Below are 22359 nucleotides of genomic sequence, written 5' to 3' on the forward strand. Positions count from 1 at the left end.
GTTTTGAAATCTATTTTTAAGATGTTGCATGAACAAGTTTAGAAACGGGTTATACAGGTGCTGGTCATATAATTAGAATATCATCGAAAAGTTTATTTATTTCACTAATTCCATTCAAAAAGTGAAATTTGTATATTATATTCATTCATTACACACAGACTGATATATTTCAAATGTTTATTTCTTTTAATTTGATGATTATAACTGACAACTAATGAAAATCCCAAATTCAGTATCTCAGAAAATTAGAATATTACTTAAGACCAATACAAAGAAAGGATTTTTAGAAATCTTGGCAACTGAAAAGTATGAACATGAAAAGTATGAGCATGTACAGCACTCAATACTTAGTTGGGGCTCCTTTTGCCTGAATTACTGCAGCAATGCGGCGTGGCATGGAGTCGATCAGTCTGTGGCACTGCTCAGGTGTTATGAGAGGCCAGGTTGCTCTGATAGTGGCCTTCAGCTCTTCTGCATTGTTGGGTCTGGCATATCGCATCTTCCTCTTCACAATACCCCATAGATTTTCTATGGGGTTAAGGTCAGGCGAGTTTGCTGGCCAATTAAGAACAGGGATACCATGGTCCTTAAACCAGGTACTAGTAGCTTTGGCACTGTGTGCAGGTGCCAAGTCCTGTTGGAAAATGAAATCTGCAGCAGTCCAGTCCTTTTTGTCTTTAGCCCAGGCGAGACGCTTCTGATGCTTCCTGCTGCTGACCAACTTTATGGAGATGCAGATTACATTTTCCAACAGGACTTGGCACCTGCACACAGTGCCAAAGCTACCAGTACCTGGTTTAAGGACCATGGTATCCCTGTTCTTAATTGGCCAGCAAACTCGCCTGACCTCAACCCCATAGAAAATCTATGGGGTATTGTGAAGAGGAAGATGCGATATGCCAGACCCAACAATGCAGAAGAGCTGAAGGCCACTATCAGAGCAACCTGGGCTCTCATAACACCTGAGCAGTGCCACAGACTGATCGACTCCAAGCCACGCTGCATTGCTGCAGTAATTCAGGCAAAAGGAGCCCCAACTAAGTATTGAGTGCTGTACATGCTCATACTTTTTATGTTCATACTTTTCAGTTGGCCAGGATTTCTAAAAATCCTTTTTTTGTATTGGTCTTAAGTAATATTCTAATTTTCTGAGATACTGAATTTGGGATTTTCATTAGTTGTCAGTTATAATCATCAAATTAAAAGAAATAAACATTTGAAATATATCAGTTTGTGTGTAATGAATGAATATAATATACAAGTTTCACTTTTTGAATGGAATTAGTGAAATAAATCAACTTTTTGATGATATTCTAATTATATGACCAGCACCTGTATATTATGGACAAAACCACAAAGAGCAATTACACATAACAGATCATGAATAAAGGCCACCAATATTTATCAAGATAAGACAAGGTTTCAGAAAAACATTTTTTATTCGCCATTTCAAGTGTACAAACTGTACAACAAGAATGCAAACATTAGCTAACATTACTCGATCTGTATGCTGCGCGCTCCTTAATATTGCTGGAGCTTCGTGCAAGAAAAACTGTCCAAAACATCGTCATGCCCATGTCAGCCAAAGATGTCTTTCTGCACGAAATGAGGTTTCAGCGCAGGAATGTGTTGAGTGTGTTGATGCTGCATTTTGTGATCTCCGAGCACTGGTCCTTGTTCTTCTTGATCCTGTAGAAATGCTCCACATAGTTGGATCGTCCCAGTAGCTCCACGAAATCTTCATCATGAGTGATAACCAGCAGCTGGAAGTTACGCTGGCGAGATCGACTCTTGATGATCCTATAAAAATGCAGATTTTTCAGGTTGGTCTGCAGATGTTGTATCACATGTTCAAAGAAAACCATAAATTTATTAGAAAGGCCTAAATTAGGATTTTTTTCTGAAAACAGCTGGATTTACACATGCCTCAAACACCCCTAGATTTCTTACTTAAATAAATATACACATTAAAGGGGTCATATGACAGTGCTAAAACGAATATTATGGTTTGTTTTAGATGTACTGCAATGTGTATACACGATTTAAGGTAAACGCTGTATTTTCCACATACATAATGTGCATGTTTGTATCTCCTCTTTGCTCCGCCTCTCTGAAACGCACAGATTTTTTACAAAACTCATCTCTCTGAAAAGCGAGGTGTGCTATGATTGGCCAGTTAACCAGTGTGTAGTGATTGGTCGAGTACTGCAAGCGTGTGACGGAAATGTGACGCCTCTTACCATATTTGGAACATCAGGTTGTACTGACAGGTACGCCCACCTTACTTGCGTATACATTTGGGCGGTCTTAGTTAAATCATACCACCAACTGATATAGATTTGTGGGGGTGTGGTTACACGAGGCGTTTCAGGCAGGTCTGGGTGAGCTTTCGCTTTTAGATAAAATGCATCTTTTGTGCCGACACTTTCATTTTGGCAATTTTACGTGTCTAATACATGCATGGGCAATTTATAACACACCAACGACACAGAAAAACACGTATTCGTGCCATATGACCCCTTTAATAGAGTGTGTGTGCACGCTCATTCACAATGAAGAAATTCACAGCCATGAATAATCATTTTAGAAAGCCATCATACACAACAGAAAATGCTAAATAAACACAATAAATGTATGATTAAATTAAAGGGATCCTCCACCCAAAAATGAAAGTTCTGCCATCATTTATTCACCCTCAAGGTGTTCCAAACCTGTGTCAATTTCTTTGTTCTGATGAACACAAAGAAAGATGTTTGAAAAAATGTTAGCAACTGACATTTCTGGGACATCATTGACTACCATAGTAGGAAAAATTACTTTCACTTTTTTGTTCTGTTGAAGAATTGTTTTATTTTGAAGAATTTAGGAAAATTTAGGAAAGCAAAAAGTTCTAGGGCACCGTTGACACATTTTTCCTACTATGGTAGTCAATGATGCCCCAGAAATCTCAGTTGCTAACATTCTTCCAAATATCTTTCTTTGTCTCCAACAGAACAAAGAAATTTATACAAGTTTGGAACAACTTGGGGGGATTAATTCATGACAGAATTTTCGTTTTTGGGTGGAGTATCCCTTTAAGAACTAAAAACTGTATTTACGGTATTTTAACACAACTGCTTGAGTGCACGTGTAATAATTTGACAATAGTATTCTAACTGTTTCTAACAATATTGCCCTGTGAAAACCAAGCTTAAGTCATTTTTCTTTGTGATTTAGAGGCCGTTTACACGAGACTGTTTTCAACTAATAACGGAAAACTTTTTATGCATTTTGGCTGTTCATGTACACAAAAACGGCGTTTTGGTGGACTGAAAATGCAAACTTTTGAAAACGGGTCTCAAAGTGCAAGTTTTTGAAAACGACGGCATTATCGTTTCCGTGTAAACTTTGAAGGCGACATTTTCCAAAAACGATGACGCGTTCAGTCTGTAGGCATGCGCGAGTATTCCCCAAACAATAACGGCGGCCTCCATGCTGCATGTTTGTGCCGCGTGACATACAGGTGCTGGTCATATAATTAGAATATCATCAAAAAGTTTATTTATTTCACTAATTCCATTCAAAACGTGAAACTTGTATATTATATTCATTCATTACACACAGACTGATATATTTCAAATGTTTATTTCTTTTAATTTGATGATTATAACTGACAGCTAATGAAAATCCCAAATTCAGTATCTCAGAAAATTAGAATATTACTTAAAACCAATACAAAGAAAGGATTTTTAGAAATCCTGGCCAACTGAAAAGTATGAACATAAAAAGTATGAGCATGTACAGCACTCAATACTTAGTTGGGGCTCCTTTTGCCTGAATTACTGCAGCAATGCGGCGTGGCATGGAGTCGATCAGTCTGTGGCACTGCTCAGGTGTTATGAGAGGCCAGGTTGCTCTGATAGTGGCCTTCAGCTCTTCTGCATTGTTGGGTCTGGCATATCGCATCTTCCTCTTCACAATACCCCATAGATTTTCTATGGGGTTAAGGTCAGGCGAGTTTGCTGGCCAATTAAGAACAGGGATACCATGGTCCTTAAACCAGGTACTGGTAGCTTTGGCACTGTGTGCAGGTGCCAAGTCCTGTTGGAAAATGAAATCTGCATCTCCATAAAGTTGGTCAGCAGCAGGAAGCATGAAGTGCTCTAAAACTTCCTGGTATACGGCTGCGTTGACCTTGGACCTCAGAAAACACAGTGGACCAACACCAGCAGATGACATGGCACCCCAAACCATCACTGACTGTGGAAACTTTACACTGGACCTCAAGCAACGTGGATTCTGTGCCTCTCCTCTCTTCCTCCAGACTCTGGGACCCTGATTTCCAAAGGAAATGCAAAATTTACTTTCATCAGAGAACATAACTTTGGACCACTCAGCAGCAGTCCAGTCCTTTTTGTCTTTAGCCCAGGCGAGACGCTTCTGATGCTTCCTGCTGCTGACCAACTTTATGGAGATGCAGATTTCATTTTCCAACAGGACTTGGCACCTGCACACAGTGCCAAAGCTACCAGTACCTGGTTTAAGGACCATGGTATCCCTGTTCTTAATTGGCCAGCAAACTCGCCTGACCTTAACCCCATAGAAAATCTATGGGGTATTGTGAAGAGGAAGATGCGATATGCCAGACCCAACAATGCAGAAGAGCTGAAGGCCACTATCAGAGCAACCTGGGCTCTCATAACACCTGAGCAGTGCCACAGACTGATCGACTCCATGCCACGCCGCATTGCTGCAGTAATTCAGGCAAAAGGAGCCCCAACTAAGTATTGAGTGCTGTACATGCTCATACTTTTCATGTTCATACTTTTCAGTTGGCCAAGATTTCTAAAAATCCTTTCTTTGTATTGGTCTTAAGTAATATTCTAATTTTCTGAGATACTGAATTTGGGATTTTCATTAGTTGTCAGTTATAATCATCAAATTAAAAGAAATAAACATTTGAAATATATCAGTCTGTGTGTAATGAATGAATATAATATACAAGTTTCACGTTTTGAATGTAATTAGTGAAATAAATCATCTTTTTGATGATATTCTAATTATATGACCAGCACCTGTACTTATCATTTCCAGCAAAAAGGAGATTTACTGAATCACTACAACCAGCGGAGACATAGTATTTATATGCACACTAATATAAACACACATACACGCCGACAAAGTGTATTAAAAGCGCTTTTAGATTAAAACAGCGTATGTGCGCAAGCACATAGGGTTCTTTATAGCGCAACAGCGCCATCAACTGGCCTGGCATGCATAATACATACATTTTATTTGTTTTCCCGGATCCATGTAAATGCAGATCGTTTTGATAACGCTGTCGTGTGTACGTGGAACTTTTCAAAAACGCAAAGGCGTAAACGCACTCTTAGCGTTTTCTACATAAAATCATCCTACATGACGTATAGGAAGCCAACTTCTAGTATTGTTCTATGAAGAAGAATAAAATGTAGTTACAATAAAAGCATTAATTTCAATGTTCTAAATAAAAAGCTGAGCACTATATCTGAAATTCTATCATAGAAATATTTATAGCAATAAACACACAATATCTATTTTGGTCATTTTTATGCCTACGACGTTGCTGATCTCATAATTAGATTTCGAGACTTCAGCCTGGATGTCATAGACAAGCTCACAACTAACCAAACTCCATAACCATAACTTACTCCACAAGGGCGTGTGCCAAAGACTCAATATTCTCTCTGTCTAAATTGGTGGTGGGCTCATCCAGTGCCAGAATCCCACAGTTCAGACAGAACGTCTCAGCCAGCGCCAGTCGTATTATGAGGGACGCAAGAACCTAAAGACATACATACACCAAGTAGATCTTTAAACATCTATTATACTGTAACTACTGTATGTATGTGGAATAAAACAAAAACAAAAAAAGATTATGCATTCTGAAGCAGATAAACACCTTTTGTCCAGCACTGCAGCGTCCTCGCATGTCCAAAGCTGCGTCTCCTTTCACCATGACCACTCTATAGTTATACGTCCGTCTTTTGACGCCAGCAGATGCGTTCTCATCCACATCAGAGCGGATTTCCACATACTCTATGTCTGAGGAACGACATCAGCAGCACAAGTAAGAGCTCCATTCATCATGTATCAGAACAAGCATTTACACATTATCATGTCAGATGAGAATAAAGCAATAACAACAAATACAATATACAGTGCCGCCCACTATTATTGGCACCCTTGGTAAATATGAGCGAAGAAGGCTGTAAAAATAAATCTGCATTGTTTCTCATCTTGATCTTTTATTCAAAAAATCTACAATATTCCAACATTTCGTTCAAGTAAAACAATTTGAAGTGGGGGGAAATTGGGGGATTTTTTTCCCTCTTATACACCCTGGTCACGATTATTGGCACCCTTAGAAATTCTTATGAGTAAAATACCTTCCAAGTATATTCCCATTTTCTTAGCACACCAAGGTGACTAGAACATGATGTTCTCCAGTTATGACTTCTTGTTGCACAGGAGAATAAATATTAGTAACACAAAGCCCAACCCCTCTTAATCATTTATCACAATGGATAAAACCAAAGAATATAGTTCTGATGTGCAATATAGTTCTGTTGAGCTACACAAAATACAAAATGGCTTTAAGAAAATAATTAAAACAATAAACAATGTCATTTCCAACATCAGGGCAATGATCAAGAAGTTTTAATGGACTGGAGATGTTGAAAATCAGCTTGAAACAGGATGTGTGTCTATATTGTCTCAGCACAGCGAGGAGAAGAATTTGAGTGGCCAAAGACTCTTCAAAGAGCAAAATTGCAGTAATCAGTTGAATTTTGGGTCAGAAAGCATTTAATAAAAATAAAGGAAAACTGCACCTCCATCACCACAAGTTGTTTGGGACACTGTTCAAGAAACAAATCTTATGCTCTTATGCAAAAATAAACTGCACCATATTAATCTGCCATACTGGAACTTCAACTAGGACTGGGGTCTATGGCCATATGGAATGTAAAAGAGTTTTTTTGGCAGCAATAACACAAGATAGGTTTGGTGCACACAGGGATAAAAAACGCCTCATGTCCACAGTTAAATATGTCACCAGATCTTCATTGTTGTGAATCTACTTTTATACCAGAGGTTCTGGACATCTTGTTCAGATACATGGCATCATGTTTTATATCAAATAGCAACAAATAAAAAAATCAAAACCTGACTTGCTCTGCTAGAAATATTATAATGATTATAATCCATCAGCACACTGGTTCGAAATAAACACCAAAATCAACAAAAAATGTGTCACTGAACGCTGATCTGAACACTATAGAAAATGAGTGGGATGAACTGAAGATAAGAGAGCAGTAACATTTGAAGGATCTTAAGGGATTCTGTATGAAGAAATGGACTCGGATGACTTGCCATATATTCTCAAACCTCGTCAGACATAAAAGAAAAGACTCAGAGCTGTTTTTCATGCGAATGGAGGTTGCAGAAAGTTTTGAATACAAGGGTGCCAATAACTGTGACCAGGGTGTATTAGAGAAAAACACTTTTTTCATAATGTTTTACTTAAATGAAATGTAGATTTTTTGAATAAAAGATCAAAGGGAGAAACCATGCAGATTTATTTTTACAGCCTTCTTTGCTCATATTTACCAAGGGTGCCAATAATAGTGGAGGGCACTGTTTGTGCAGACAAATAAAAAATGACTTGAGCTTCATGAGTTCACCTTGTCCTCTGTATGTGCTCCTCCACAAATCTCTGATGATTTTATTAATCTCCTCCATCTTCATGCTGTGAAACTTCATGATTGTTCTGTAATATAAAAGTATCATATAACTATAATACATAAAGACACAGTTCACCTAAAATTCTTTCATAATTGACTCACTGTCATGTCATTGTAAACCTATACAGTATGACTTTCTCCTGCAGAAAACAAAAGATGTAACCCTGCCGGAGAAAACACAGCCGAAGGTTTTTTGCCATTTATTGTTTTCTACATAAAATCATCTTATAAAGAATATTCTGTGAGAATATAACACTGATATCTTTAACACTGACTGAGTAATTCCATTTCAATGATTGAAATCACAGTTAAATTAAATGCTTGAAATTAAACTTTATATCTAAATTATATTAAAAAAGCCTGGACTTTTAGCCTGGAAAGAACCAACAACCAAACTACATTGACTTCCATTGTATGGACACAAAATCACCGAGACGTTTTTTCAAAATATCTTCTTTTGTATTCCACAGAAGAAAAAAGTCATATTGGTTGAATTACAGATTTTTTATTTTTGTACAAATGATCCCTTTACTGTTAACAAATGAAATGTTATTGTGAAGTGTTAGAAAATACTAAATTAATGAAACAGATGTTTTTTTCTCTGTGTATTTTTTTATGAAGTTTACAATTTTTTTGCAGAGCAGTTGCTTTATTTTAATCATGACCATGACCAAGCTGTTTTTTTCCCTTTTTATTAGAAATGATATTAGCATCTAAGCATGGTGAGCCCTATCAGATGACCACACTTCCTCTTGTCTGCGCATACAACAGTGATGGTATCACGGTGAGAAGAATCCCTCTGCTCTGATGGGTGACACGTTCATATTTCATTAACTGAAAACTACAGTACTTTCCCAGTCTGCGTATGATGACAGACTGTATTATAAACAGACTGATCATGAGACCCGTAAGTGATGCAAGTGCAATTCACCGATTTTTTATCCCTTGGAATGTATGAACTTTGATAATGTGATGATAATATTACCCCGATATTCTATCATGATGGGCACATCTACGAAACTGATTCTTTCAAGGGATAGTTCCCATTGACTTGCATTGGTTTTGTGTTCATACAACAGAAGTCGTTTGGTTACCAACATTCTTATATCATACACTCAAGTGTATAAGAATAAAGAGTGAAGAATCATCAAGGTTTGAAAATCTGCATAATTTCTCTGCACTGCAGATGTGCGCAGTCATGACGGCAGACAACCACAGGCCTGCTGATGTCAGTTCTGTGAAGGCAAAGCATGATACTGATCTATACAAACAATCATGACCCGGGACTTCCTCTGCGTATCCCTCACAGTAACTAGGCAACATCGATTTGGCTGCCAGCATTATTATTTCTAATGCTGACTGCATTGTTTGATATTGACGAGATCTTTGTATGTGCAGAAAAGAGAGCAATGCAAATAATGAGGGCAAGGCACCGCATTGTGCAGTGATTATGGTGTGTTCTACAGGGTTGAGTTTTGTGAGACTGGCTTACACCATTTCCTGATCCCAATGCACTGGTGACTGTTGATCATTATTTTGATAAAAGTTAAATTTTCAACAGCAACTGTAAAGTTAAGAAACGTTTTTTCTTTTCTTTATAGTCTTTAGTTTCCCAAACACACTTTAATACTTTTTAAGTATTACATTACATGCAATCAAATGTAATTTCTGAAGTAACGAGTCAAGTTAAAAACTATGTCATCATTTACTCACCCTCGAGTATACATTTCTTTGTTCTGATGAACACAGAGAAAGATATTTGGAGGAATGCTTGTAACCATACAGTTCTGGGTCACCATTGACTCCCATAGTAGGAAAAAATGACAATGGTAGTCAATAGTGCCCCAAACTGTTCCTTTCCTACATTCTTCAAAATATCTTCTTTTGTGTTCAACAGAACAAAGAAATTCATACAGATTTGGAACAACTTAAGGGTGAGTAAATAAGGACAGATTTTTTTAACAAACCTCTAAATACTCATCTAAGGCCATAGATAAAATTACACAATAAACACAATGGGACTCTTTTATCAATCTAACGTAGAAACAAGTGCAGATCCGTCATCTTACGACAGGGTTTATCAAACATTCGTACCCGCCAATCTCATCGTACGAATGATCGTACCTTGATAAATGCGGCAGTTGAAATCGTAATTTACATATCACACCCCTATAAATTCAGGGTGTGGACGCCTCGCCCCTAGATTTTGCTGAGGTTTGTATTTTTTATTGGATATTTACGTTTTGTAAAAATGACCGTAAATAATAATTATTATTGCTTCACAATTATTTTTAAACTGAAATTATTGTTGTTGCTTTAAAATACTTTGGTTGTATAATGCATTTCAAATTAATCTGACTTTGGTCTCAAAGAACTTTGTTTGAGTTACATTAATGTGTTCATGTAAAAACGAATGTAGATGTAAATTAGCCCCTACTGATCATTTTTGCGGCGCAATTAAATGTGTAAATGTTTTTTTCTACATTTTTTTTTCATTTAGGTGAAGAGAAAATGGTCTGTGGCGGAGGAGACAGATGCATGTTTCTGAACGGGATCTAATGCTGCAAATCTTGAATTTCAGGCTGCTTAAATCAAGCACACGCAGTTTTATGTTTGCTTCATTTATTTTTCTCTTTCAGATCTGTCAGAGGCAAGAACCAGCGGTCTTCAGCCCCCACAAAGCCAGGCAATCTCGAACTGTGACCCAGTGCGCGTCTTCCACCCCCAAGCGAACATCACACAAATAAATTAAAAAATGGAAGTTTTCATTAGAATTGCAGATTTGTCAAACAAAGAAGCTATCATCTTGCAAATAAGTAAACCAACCCATTGCTTGTAAATATATTGATTAGGCCTATTATTGTTTTTAAAATGTTTTACTTTTAATTGTGCATTTTAATTGTCGTAAATTATCTTAGAATTATTATTATCATTATTTGTACACCAAAGCACCCGTTAACCTTGTAATTTCAAACAATTAAATGATCATATAATTAGGCTAGAAAGGAAAATACTTTATTAATGTATGGAAAAAAGAAATCGCATCGGAATTTATTTTTACATTGTCACACTAAACGAAAAAAAAAACGTAATCTATTTTTCTATTTGTCATTATTTTTATCAGTTATCAAAAGGGTAAAGCATACACGGACCTTCACCCTATCTCAAAACCTGCGTACACGAGCTGAGACCTGTCGTGAGATTGGATCTTAGCAACCGCTCACATCCATTTTGATAAATGTTTTGCGTGGAAACGACCGTACCCCCAGTTTTCAGTCGTACACTCGTTTCAAAAATGAGGCCCAATGGGATGCACCGATCCGTTACTCTGGATCAGGTTCAATTCTGACCTTTTACCCGTGGATGTTACTCACAGGCTTCAACAAGGACTACAGTGACTGTCATGAAACAACCGTAAATGTCATGCACTATATTCCAAGTCTTGCTTATGTCATTCGATAGCTTTTATATTAAACCAATATACTCTGACCTCCGATGGTGCTGTCATCTGTCAATATCCATTCATCATGCAAAAGTGTTTGGTGACAGTTAGGGATGCACCAAATGTTCGGCCACCGAAAATGTTCGGCCGAAAATAGCAAAAAACGCAAGTTCGAATGTGTGAAATGGCCGAATAAATTTTACCGAACATGACTCGTGATACGATCAAGCAGCAACCAGCGCAGAGAGAGAGAGAGAGAGAGAGAAATGCGTGCACTTTATTACTGCCGCAAACTTTGGCAGTGTGTGTGTGCGTGGAGCATTTTAAAGTGTCAGAGAAAGACACAGCACGGGACTTGCCGCATGGAAGTAAATTTCCGAATGAAAGCGTCTTTACCGGTCGGTAACTTTACTTCAGACGGAAGCGGGCTGTCTGACAGCAGCCCCGCCGCTCGCGACATCCTTTGACATCATACAGTGGTCGCGTGCACACAGTTCCCTGTACTAAACAACTTGTCAAAGTATGTTCTGTGCATCCCGGCCACGAGTGCACCTTCTGAGAGAACGGTCAGCTTTTGTGGGCGGAGTTTGGAGGAGAGACGTGAACTGAAATGGTTGTCAGTCAGCATCAGTTAGAATTGCTTGCAATGGATGTTTTTGCAATGTAGCCTATAATAATCCAACAGTTTTAGTTTATTCGTATTTTTAGCTTATGGCCAAATGTGGAATGACACTTTTTAAAGAACTGTTTTGTTGTAGGGGTACAGAGTAACTTACATTACATTCTTTTAGCAGTCAGTTATAGGCCTAATTAATATAGGCTATTCATGAAGGGAGAGGGCTCAATTTTTTGTTTGAATTTACTTTGTTTTGCTCAATTTTATATTTAGTTGTATTGTATTTTATTGAAAAGCAAGACAAATTATAAAAAGCACATTTTGACTATTCAGTTTGTGCAATAGTGAAAAAAATAGCTTAATAAAAAGAAGAAATGCAAAAAACCATGTTCAGTGTTCGGTATTATTCGGCCTTCGGCCAAGTGTTTCACATCATGTTCGGCTTCGGCAAAGAGTTTTCGTTTCGGTGCATCCCTAGTGACAGTCATTCCAAGATTGTCCAATGTTTCCATCATTCTTCAAAATCACGAGATAATAGTCGCTGAAGATGGTAACGTTACTCGCTGAGTGTATTTGATTAAAGCACTGGAAGCGTCTGAATGTCACAATTAGGTATTGGAATCAGATCGGTAAGGGAAAAAAGTGGTATCGGTGTATCCCTACACATTGCTGTCAACTAGGGCTGTCGCGATAAACCGACGATAAATATCACGTGATTTATGCACAGCTTTTGAGTGAAGTACGGGAAAATGCTGCTGCATCCGAAAGCCAGAGGGCGCTCTCGTGCAGAAACTCCAAATACGCACTGCAGAAGAAGACCATAACGCAGTCTAGAATCTAGGAAATGCCTATGGACATCTTTTTATCACTGTTACTCATCAGGTATTTTGATGATAATAAAGTATATTTATAATGATCATGTTTGACGGGTGTTGCTTTTTCAAATGCACATTATAAGCGACTCAAACTCGCACTGCTTTTAGATCGAGCAGCATTTCCTACTGATCCCAGAGACGTGCTTCACGGACAAGCTACGCATTAAAAAAATATTGACACATTGCATATCTCAGCCAGCTCGATTTCAATAGGATTTAGTGGTATCGCGATACATTATCGTGCAGCCCTACTGTAAACATTCGAAGAAAAGAGTACAGTATGTGATTTAACTCTGCTTTGTCGTGCGTAACAACATCTTCAGCTGTGATGACTAGTGCCAAAAAAAGTCATGAAAATGTAACAATGCATTACCAAAGAAAATAATGAAATGCAAAAAGTCACTTTCTTAAAGTAATACAACATGTAATGCATTACTTTTAAAAGTAACTTTCCCGACACACACATTTTAACAATACATACATCTATATTTTTGGTGAATATCCTGATTTAAATCATATATATAACACCCAGCAGTTGGTAATTGTTTCAGTGTGTTTTCGGGGAGTCCCTATGATGTCAAGAGGGTATCACTGACTCAACGCCTATAGTGTTTGATGGCCGAGTTAGATTTCCTCGAGTCAAAGGATATCACTTGGTTCTGACGGTGTTCTGAACCACATCAAAAGCAAACACACACTCTGACACACAGACACCTAAAAGTTCACGGCAGAAAACCCCCCAATGAACTACTTTCCTGTAGCTCAGTGGTTAGAGCATAGCACTAGCAATGCCAAGATCATGGGTTTAATCCCAGGGATTGCACATACTCAGATGCAAATGTACAGTATAATGCAATGTAAGTCGCTTCTATAAAAGCGTCAGCCAAATGCATAAATGTACTTACTGGTCTAGGGCTTTGTAGTAAATATCCAGGTCCTTATTGGCCAGCTCCGTCGTTCTCATCTCGATCATTTTGTCTCTGTAGATATCCTCCGCTCGGCAGTACTGGTTTTCGTTGAGCTCCTTACGGAAACGCAGGATCTCGTCCTCGTAGCCCTTCTGTCGACCGAGAGCCACGCTGCGGTTCTTTTTCAGATCCTCTAACTTTCGGTCCACTTCTCGCCGCTCGCTGCCAGCAGAACATACACTTTAATGCCACCTCTCTTATTTTTTTATTGATCTGTGTGAACAAGCTATCGTTTAAGCAGAGGTGGACGAAGTACACAACTTCCTTACTTGAGTGAAAGTACAGATACTACTGGTCAAATATTACTCCACTACAAGTAAAAGTTGTAAAGACAGATTCTTACTTAAGTAAAAGTACAGAAGTACGTGCTTTTAAAAGTACTCAAGTATTAAAAGTAAATTTACTTTATGTCAGTTGTGCATTGTTTTATTGTCATATACCTTATGCTTCTGAAGCAACCTACTGAATACACAGAGTAGCTCACAGTATCAGTTGTATTAAAGGAGTAGTTCACTTCAAAATTTGCCCCCATTGACTTTCCATAGTAATTTTTATTCCTACTATGGAAAGTCAATGGGGGGAAATTTTGCAGTGAGGAACTCCTTTAAGAGCTTTATATGTTTAGCACATATATGTTTAGTTTAGATATAATCCTGTATTATCATTTAGCCTAATTATCTTCATTAGCCCCCTAGGCCTATATGTATTCATGAGCAGTGTTTGTTTATTTTGTATATTCCCTTTACCAGTTTTAGCAGCAATTTACCAGTAAGTAATAAGGTTCTTGTAAATAGTAAAGTGTAGAAGCCATGTGTTTGTTGGATTTATTACCATTTGTATTACCATAATTTAACTACAAACATAAACTATAGCTAGTATAATGAAACTATGGTATTTTTAGTTGCTGTGGTTTTGCTAAAGATTATTAATTGGAGTATGGTTCCTATATATAGAAAATGGTAAATTTGTGGATACTGTGGTTTTACTGCAAATACCATCCCTGCTGAAAAAACAATGAATTTTTGAAGTAGAATGAGATTTTTAAATAAAATTCCTCTTTGTAGTGTGTTTGGGTTTTATTCCAATATGATTTACCATCCCACCAATAGAATCCATCACATACAAGTAGACAACATGTATCCATATTACAATTCCCATTATTCCCATTAAATCCATTACATTTTATATTGTATTTTGGGCTGGGTTCTATTGTTTTTATTTCAACAGGAATACTTCAAATATAGTTACTTCAGTAAAAACATCATTCATTTTCCAAATCGCTTTAAATGATATAGCAGCAGATCAGAAGTTAACACGCACGCGTAGCTCAGGGTGTATGTGATGCTTATTTACCGTTTAGCCGTTATGCCGATCATTTTCATGACAATGTTTCTACGATCTTTGACTGATCGTAACCCACAGATGATTACACCACACTTTATCATGTGCCTTTTTCCTCTTTTATTGTTCTATTTGCCTTTTCAGAGCGCTATCAACGGTGTAGCAGCACCTACGTTTACATTAGTTTAGCGGGGAAGATCCCAGAGTTGCCAGATTTGCGTAATTTTTTTGCTAAATGGCCATTCAAAGGTTGCCGGAAAACCGCGAGCTTAGAAAAACTGAAATACTTGGCAACATTAAAAGGTCCTGGAAGATCGCAAGCAAGATAAATGACGCACACCCGAAAACCCGCTGCATAGAAACCATTTTCTACTTTTGGACCTTTTTATAAATGTAGTGGAGTAAAAAGTATGATATTTGTCTTTCAAATGTAGTGAAGTTAAAGTACAAGTACTCAGAAAAAATAATACTCAAGTAAAGTACAGATACTCAAAAAGTGTACTTAAGTACAGTACTCAGGCAAATTTACTTCGTTACTGTCCACCTCTGAGTTTAAGTAATAAGGTAAACATAATAGCTCAAGGTAACGGTGACCTATCAGCATGCTGTGCATATAAAATCTTCTGAACTCCTAAAACTGTGTCATGTCTATCTATCTAGGACAGGTAGATGTATGCATGCGGATGTGATACGTGATCTCGTACTTGCGCAGTTGCAGGACCTGCATGTTGCCCATCTCCTTGAGCAAAAGGTCACGTTTTCTGGAAACCTCCTTCAGCTCTTCCACGCGTTTCCGTAAGGTCAGGTTATCCTGGAGCCAGCGCTCCTGAACCTGTAAAAAAAAACTGCAATCGTGTATCCACAAATACAAGACTAAGACATATCAAAACTTTCATGAATAACTCTGTAATGAGGAAGGCGGGACGAGAGCCGTGAGGGAACGGTGCGAGGCTGGTGACGCGAGTGATAATGAGCGTCAGCTGCGTGTTGCACTGGTCTCGCATCTCTCACGGGGGAGCTCTGGATGCATAAAAGGATGTGCACGACGAGAGAGGCCTGGCCTCATTATCACTCGCGTCACCGGCCTCGTGCCGTTCCCTCAAGGCTCTCGTCCCGCCTTCCTCGTTACACTGTTCAAATATACATGTCACATATATGCCACAACTATTTTTAAATATTGTTAAATGAACTGCAGTACAGACTGTACTTAAAAAACTTGTTTGTACTATTACGATAGGCAAACTTCTTTTAACTGATCTTTGGCTTAAAAATCACAATCTGGAAGGTTTCTTTAAAAGTTAAATAATGGTTATGATGGATTTTACTACGGTATGTGGTTTAAATTCAATAGGAAAACAGTGCAGGGGGACTATACGCATAAGAACATCAATTCAGAAGACATGAAAGCTTTGGTGATTGGCACCTTCTGAGTGTCAATGTCTTGGCGAAAGTTGCCCATGTCTTTATTAATCTTCTCTCGTTGTTTTTCGGCCTCATGTAGCTGTTTATCCACCTCTTGTAGCTCGGTTTCTTTTTGCTAAATAAGAAACAGGAGAAAAATTTAAACTTATGTAAAATTTAGAAATATCACACAGAAAAATGGAAAAGGAAACGATCATACTACCTCTTTATAGCTGTCTTTGCCCTCTTCAATGTACCTGGTGATCTCTCTTTCGATTAGAGTCAGGTTTTTAACTTTCTCCTTAATCGTGTTTATCTAAAAGGAAGTGTAAATCATCCTTCATCTCTGATAATAAATAAACATGCCTTCCATGCCAATACTAAGCGTAACATCTGAGTCATGAATGTGAGGACGTGTATGTAACACCTTCTCCTGGCCTTCCTCTTGTCTGTGCCTCCTGCGTTCAGCGAGGTCCTGTTTGTCCTGCTGGAGTTTCTCCAGAGAAGCAGCTAGAGGAGACAACTGATCCTTCGCCTCCTGATAAACACACAAACCATTATGAAAATCCATATGAACTGTTGACTTGTAAGAGACCGATCGTTCAGACGGTAAACAAGTCTCCTCACCCGGATGTCTCGATGGAGCGTCTGGATCTCGGTGGAGACCTCCACGCACTGCTCCTCCAGCTGCTGACGTTTCTGCATGTCGCTGGAGATCTGAAGCTTCTCTCCGCGGATCTCGTTGACTCTGCTCTTCAAGACCTGGATCTGCTCCTGCTGGTCCTGGATCAGTTTCCTCTTTAGCTCGATCTTACTGCAGGCTGAACATTAGGTGCACAACACAGAATATGGCCCCTCAGTTTTCTTCATCTGTATTATGTACTTGCAGTAATAAGCAGTGTATTTGACAACCGCAGTGATGCGCTGCTAAACGTACTTGTGTCCAGGCGGTGTTGGGTCTCTTGTTTCTCCTGGCTGACCTGCTGCATGTTGCGACTGAGGTCAACTCCCTGCAGTCTGGCCGCATGCTGAGCGATCTTCCTCTCCACGTCCTTCAGGTCAAGCTGAAAAGCGCAAAACCCAGAGATATTTTAGTTTGTTTATTGTAGTTTTATTAACATTGTGACTAAAACACAACAATTGACCAATTAGAATCAAAGAATTGAACTAATCACTGTATCTCAGCTTTAATTTTAGTTCAGTTTCTATTTATTTCCAGTGACTGTGATATTACTTCAGGTTATCGCTAAGGCAACATTTCAAATTTTCATTTAGTTTTATAATTAGGATTATGGTTTATTACATTTCAATTAACAGATATGTTTTATTAGTTTTAGTTAAAGGTGGGGTGCCACAGTGTTTCATGCATTCTGACTTCTTTACACTGTTAAACGTGCTGGCTTCTCATGCTTGACATGGTCAACTTGTCAAAAAACGAGTTAGACATATGACGTAGTATTTCTGTGCTGGATACACTCCCCCAGCATTCGTTTAGGTTTCGGAAAGTTTTTTTTGAACATGAAAATCTGTTTCGTAACAACTTTACTTAGTCCCTTATTGGACAATTCTCCCAGAAAAGCACGCCCACGTGTTAACCCGCGAAAGCCAGAAGAAAGAGCACACCCATGCGTCAAACCAGGGAGAGCGGGACAAGGAGCATGCGCACACGTCAACCAGCTGGAGCAAGAGAGAGAGAGCACTGCGTTCGGGAAGTTCAGCGGTGTTTGTCTGGTCACTGCATTTCGTGAGAAATGTTATATAAACTAGAGCCCGACCAATATGTTTTTTTGGGGGCCGATGCTGATATTGGGGAGTAAAAAAATAAAGATATTCTTTACGTGTATACCATAGTACATATATAGTACATATTAGGGATGCACAATATTTATTAGACCGATAAATTATCGGCTGATATGGGTGAAAATTACGTCCTTTTTATTGCTCCGATAAATAAATTAAAATCCGATAAAGTACGCTTGCTGGTAAATCAATTATCAATCTGATTCATCTGCAAGTGGAAGTATGGCACCACCTCCGCCTCATTTTGAGCCAGGAAAAACCCTGTAAATGTATGCATTTCTGTTATGCATTATACTTGAATTAAATTTTTTGTTAATGAGTTGTTAATTGCAGATAAACCATAGTTATGTTAAACCATTTCTGTTACTAAGTATTGTGGTGCCTTGCGCAAAAAATAAAAACATTTGAAGAGTCAGGACTGATGTTTGCTGTTATTGTTAGGCCAGAGCTACTATCAGATTTCATCACTACATCTTCATTTTTTTATTCTCCTGGGTGTACAAACTGCAGATTACATGAAAATATAATCTAAAAATATGAATTTACTGCATATCGGTATCGGCCATTGGAAGGACTTAATTATCGGTTGAAATTTTTTATATTGTGCATCCATGGTACATATAGTCCCATTTGTATTAGCCTAACTCAGACATTTCAAATATTGAAGATCAGCAAGTAATTAAAAATATATAAACTAAGCAAATTTACAAATAAAAATAATCAGTCCTTTTTCAGGTGGTTCAGCGTCATAGTAACAGGTCCAGAAATAAAAAAAATTAAATAACACTTAATAGTCTTCACTGTATAAATTAAGATTAAACCTTACTAAAGATATAATTTAATCAGTGAGGAGCAGTGAGTGTTTTTTGTCTTTGTACTTTATTTGTTTACTATGCTGCTGCCCCTTTAAGAGATGTCTGGATCTAAAATACTGTAACACATGCATTTTATTTGCACACTGTTTAAGTTCACTAAAGATATAATTGATTACTTTTACAAGGACACTAGCTAATATAGGCATTTTGGGATAATCTTGTGAGGATATGTCTGTTTAAGAGTAAGAAGACGTGAAAGAGAATACAGTTCAGTATTTTCCGCGCTGTCTGAGATGAGCCTTTCTGGCCATGTGCATATCTCTTTACAGTCCGTGAGAACCAAATCGAGTTCTCTTTCGCGTCTTCTTGAGAATGTTTAAATGGCAAGGCTTACCCCAGGCCATCGGCCAGTCTGTTACATAAACAATTTTTTTTTGCAATGTTCACTCAAATGTGGTGATCAAACACTTATAATGATGTGACAAAGGTATGTAATGGAGGCATGGTATTTAACAATTGAACAATACATTTTATTTTCTAAAATGAGTCTGACAAAATAACAATTCCGTGAAATTCCACATTATACAGTAAATTCAGTTTTTTATGACTGGATTCCGCAATTCCGTCCGCGTTTTCTGCATCGCAGAGAATCATAGGGCCATTATACTAATGTAGCAAACGAGCATGATAATCTCAATGTGAGAGAGGAAAAGACGGTGACACATTGAGCTCAACTACCATAGGAATGGGTTGAAAATGCCAGTGGAAATAACGTCACACAGTTAGTCACCGCTTGACTGCCTGAATGAGAGAGCTTACTGAAGCAAAAGGGTTGGCTCGTGTCACATGACCTGGGTCGCCAGTAGCAAACAATGGAGCGTGCTCTGCTGGACAAACAAAATAAATACACCATTTACAAGAATCTTATCTGTGTTATATGTTATGTAAAAAAAGATTAATATCGACATTAAATCGGCAGCATGTACGATGATGCCGATATGTATGCGACATGCTCATATCGGCCGATAAAATCGGCCAACCGATAAGTCGGTCGGGCTCTAATATAAACGGTGGATATAATGCTGGATTTGCAGATGGATTGAAACTGATAGATGGAACGCGGTCCCAGCACGAAAAGATACCGGACATGAACCGCACGCGGTAAGTCATGTGTCTGTGTTTTGTTGGCAATGGATTAACATGTGCTTTAGTTCCGCGTACAGGAGGTCGTCTGTTTTTGGAAATAATCATACAGCTGTATCTGTCTTTTATAAATGTGATCAAACTAAATACTCTTCGAAGATACGAAGTATGCAATACTACTCTATAGGTACTCAAGATTAATATGAGATAGGCAGAAACTGCGTGTGTGACGTCCGCTTTAACTATAATAAAACTGGCACAACCCAGAACATTTTTACTTTACCATTTTTTCTATTGACACCTATCGATGTACTGTAAATAATACATAATAGCTTGGATCACGTTTTATTACAATGGTATGTTATGGTAAAGATTTTATAAACTGGGATGTTACAGATTTCACAAAAAAAAAAAAACGTGCCATTTATGCCAGATAAAAACACCACCTGGTAGCGGTCCATGAGGGAGATGTCTTGCAGACAGGCTTTGGCTGTGTCTTCCTCAGACGTGAGTGTTGACAGCAGTGTCTCCAGCTCCTCAATGTCTCCCTTCAGCCTCTCAATGTCTCGATTAGAACTCTGGAGTTTATTCCTGAGCTCCGGCAGCTCTTTCTCCTGAAGCTCCATGATAGACTGTCTGTCAGTACACAACATATAGACAGAGAGTGAACTTCAATATATGAAGCAGGACTGATGATAAATGGACAGGTGAATCGATGCGTAATTTTGACTGACATACACGTGCCAAGTGCACAAATGTAGGGTTAGTATCATTTGGTGTTTTTAGAATTAATGCTGTCATGCATTCTGACTTCTTTACACATGGTCAACTTGTTAAAAAATGAGTTGGACGTATGACGTAGTATTTCTGTACTTGATACACTCCCCCAGCACTCCAACTTGTTTCGGAAAGTTTTTTTATAATTCTGGATCCCTGTGTCGTCAAAGGGATCCTATTCCTTTTATTGGCCATTCTCCCGGAAAAGCAAGGCGAAAGAAAGAGCCCGCCCACGAGCCAACGACGAGCGAGGCCCGCTTACTATCAAGATTATCTGCTCTGCGTCAAGATGGGCTGCGCTGCAGCTTGTTACTCTTGCGATAGTGAAGATTAGGTGTGTCTGTTTGTTCACGGCATTTCAGTGATGGATGTTATATAAACGCTGGATATAACGCTGGATTTGGAGATCATTTCAAACTGATAGATTGCGCGGTCCCATTGCTAAAAGATGCCGGACATGAACTGCACGTGGTAAGTCAAACTCAGCCATACGTCTGTGTTTTGTTGGCAATTGGCGTGTACGTGCATAATGTACAAAACACAAAGGGATTAATGTGAGGATGTGTTGCTTGCTCGTGCTTTAGTTCCACTCTCCCCACTAGTCCCACCTCTAGCAGCTCGTGTTTTTCCGGGAATAATCGTACAGCTGTATCTCTCTTTTATAAATTTGATCAAACTAAATACTCTTCGAAGATATGACGTATGCATTACTACTGTATAGGCACTCAAGATTAATATGAGATTGGCAGAAACTGCCTGTGATACTCGATCTTTAAGAACAATTATGGTTGAATGATTTCAACATTTGTGGTGACTAGGGATGGGTACAGAGAACCGCTACTTTTTTGGACCGGTACATAATTGGGTCGATAGAGTATCGATAAGCTTCATGACAAATGATACTGTTATCGATATTTTGTTTGATGCGTTGTTTTATCTCTGTGTATTTGGGTGTTAAATGGCGAATTAGAGGCTGCTGCTGCTGCCTGTCATTTTCCATCCCTGAACGATGTCCGAATGGCCGAAGTTTGCTCGACGTATGTGTGATATCTAGGGTCATATGATTTCCGCGATGTATTTGTAATCTGCTTGTTTTGCGTGTTTATGAGTGAAAGAGTGGCAAGGTTGCGCTGTGGAGCTTTCAGCGTCCGCGTTTCACAACAATGAAGCTTCCATCAAACACCCCTTTGCGGCAACCCGTCAAAATAAAAGCCCTTTATTTGAGAACAAGTTATAACATTGTTTTTAATAATTCGGCCACGGAGTATATTTACTTACTTTAGTGAATTGAAGTAAATGTGCTAGTAAAATTATAAAAAAAGTACATTTATAATTAAAAAAATATTACTTGCTTAGAAAATAGTACTTACATTTATGTAGACCTAAAACCAGAAAGGAAAAAAGAAATACGGTCTACC

The 22359-nt window shown here is 38.3% G+C and overlaps 1 protein-coding gene across 1 annotated transcript in view; it reads right to left on the reverse strand.

Moving 5' to 3' along the window:
• Positions 1–1410: 1410 nt before the first annotated feature.
• Positions 1411–22359, reverse strand: part of rad50 (RAD50 homolog, double strand break repair protein) — a 29940-nt gene continuing 8991 nt past the window's right edge. Inside the window, exons 15-26 of the mRNA XM_057360844.1 lie at positions 20611–20800; positions 17344–17470; positions 17034–17227; positions 16834–16944; positions 16630–16722; positions 16429–16542; positions 15710–15837; positions 13602–13826; positions 7704–7789; positions 5921–6063; positions 5670–5803; positions 1411–1800 (exon numbers count right to left, since the gene is read on the reverse strand). Of these exons, the coding sequence (XP_057216827.1) occupies positions 1614–1800; positions 5670–5803; positions 5921–6063; positions 7704–7789; positions 13602–13826; positions 15710–15837; positions 16429–16542; positions 16630–16722; positions 16834–16944; positions 17034–17227; positions 17344–17470; positions 20611–20800 (1732 nt within the window). The 3' untranslated portion in view covers positions 1411–1613. The remainder of the gene's footprint in view (positions 1801–5669; positions 5804–5920; positions 6064–7703; positions 7790–13601; positions 13827–15709; positions 15838–16428; positions 16543–16629; positions 16723–16833; positions 16945–17033; positions 17228–17343; positions 17471–20610; positions 20801–22359) is intronic.

This window comes from Triplophysa rosa, linkage group LG19, assembly GCF_024868665.1.
Source record: "Triplophysa rosa linkage group LG19, Trosa_1v2, whole genome shotgun sequence".
NCBI classification, from domain to species: Eukaryota; Metazoa; Chordata; class Actinopteri; order Cypriniformes; family Nemacheilidae; genus Triplophysa; species Triplophysa rosa.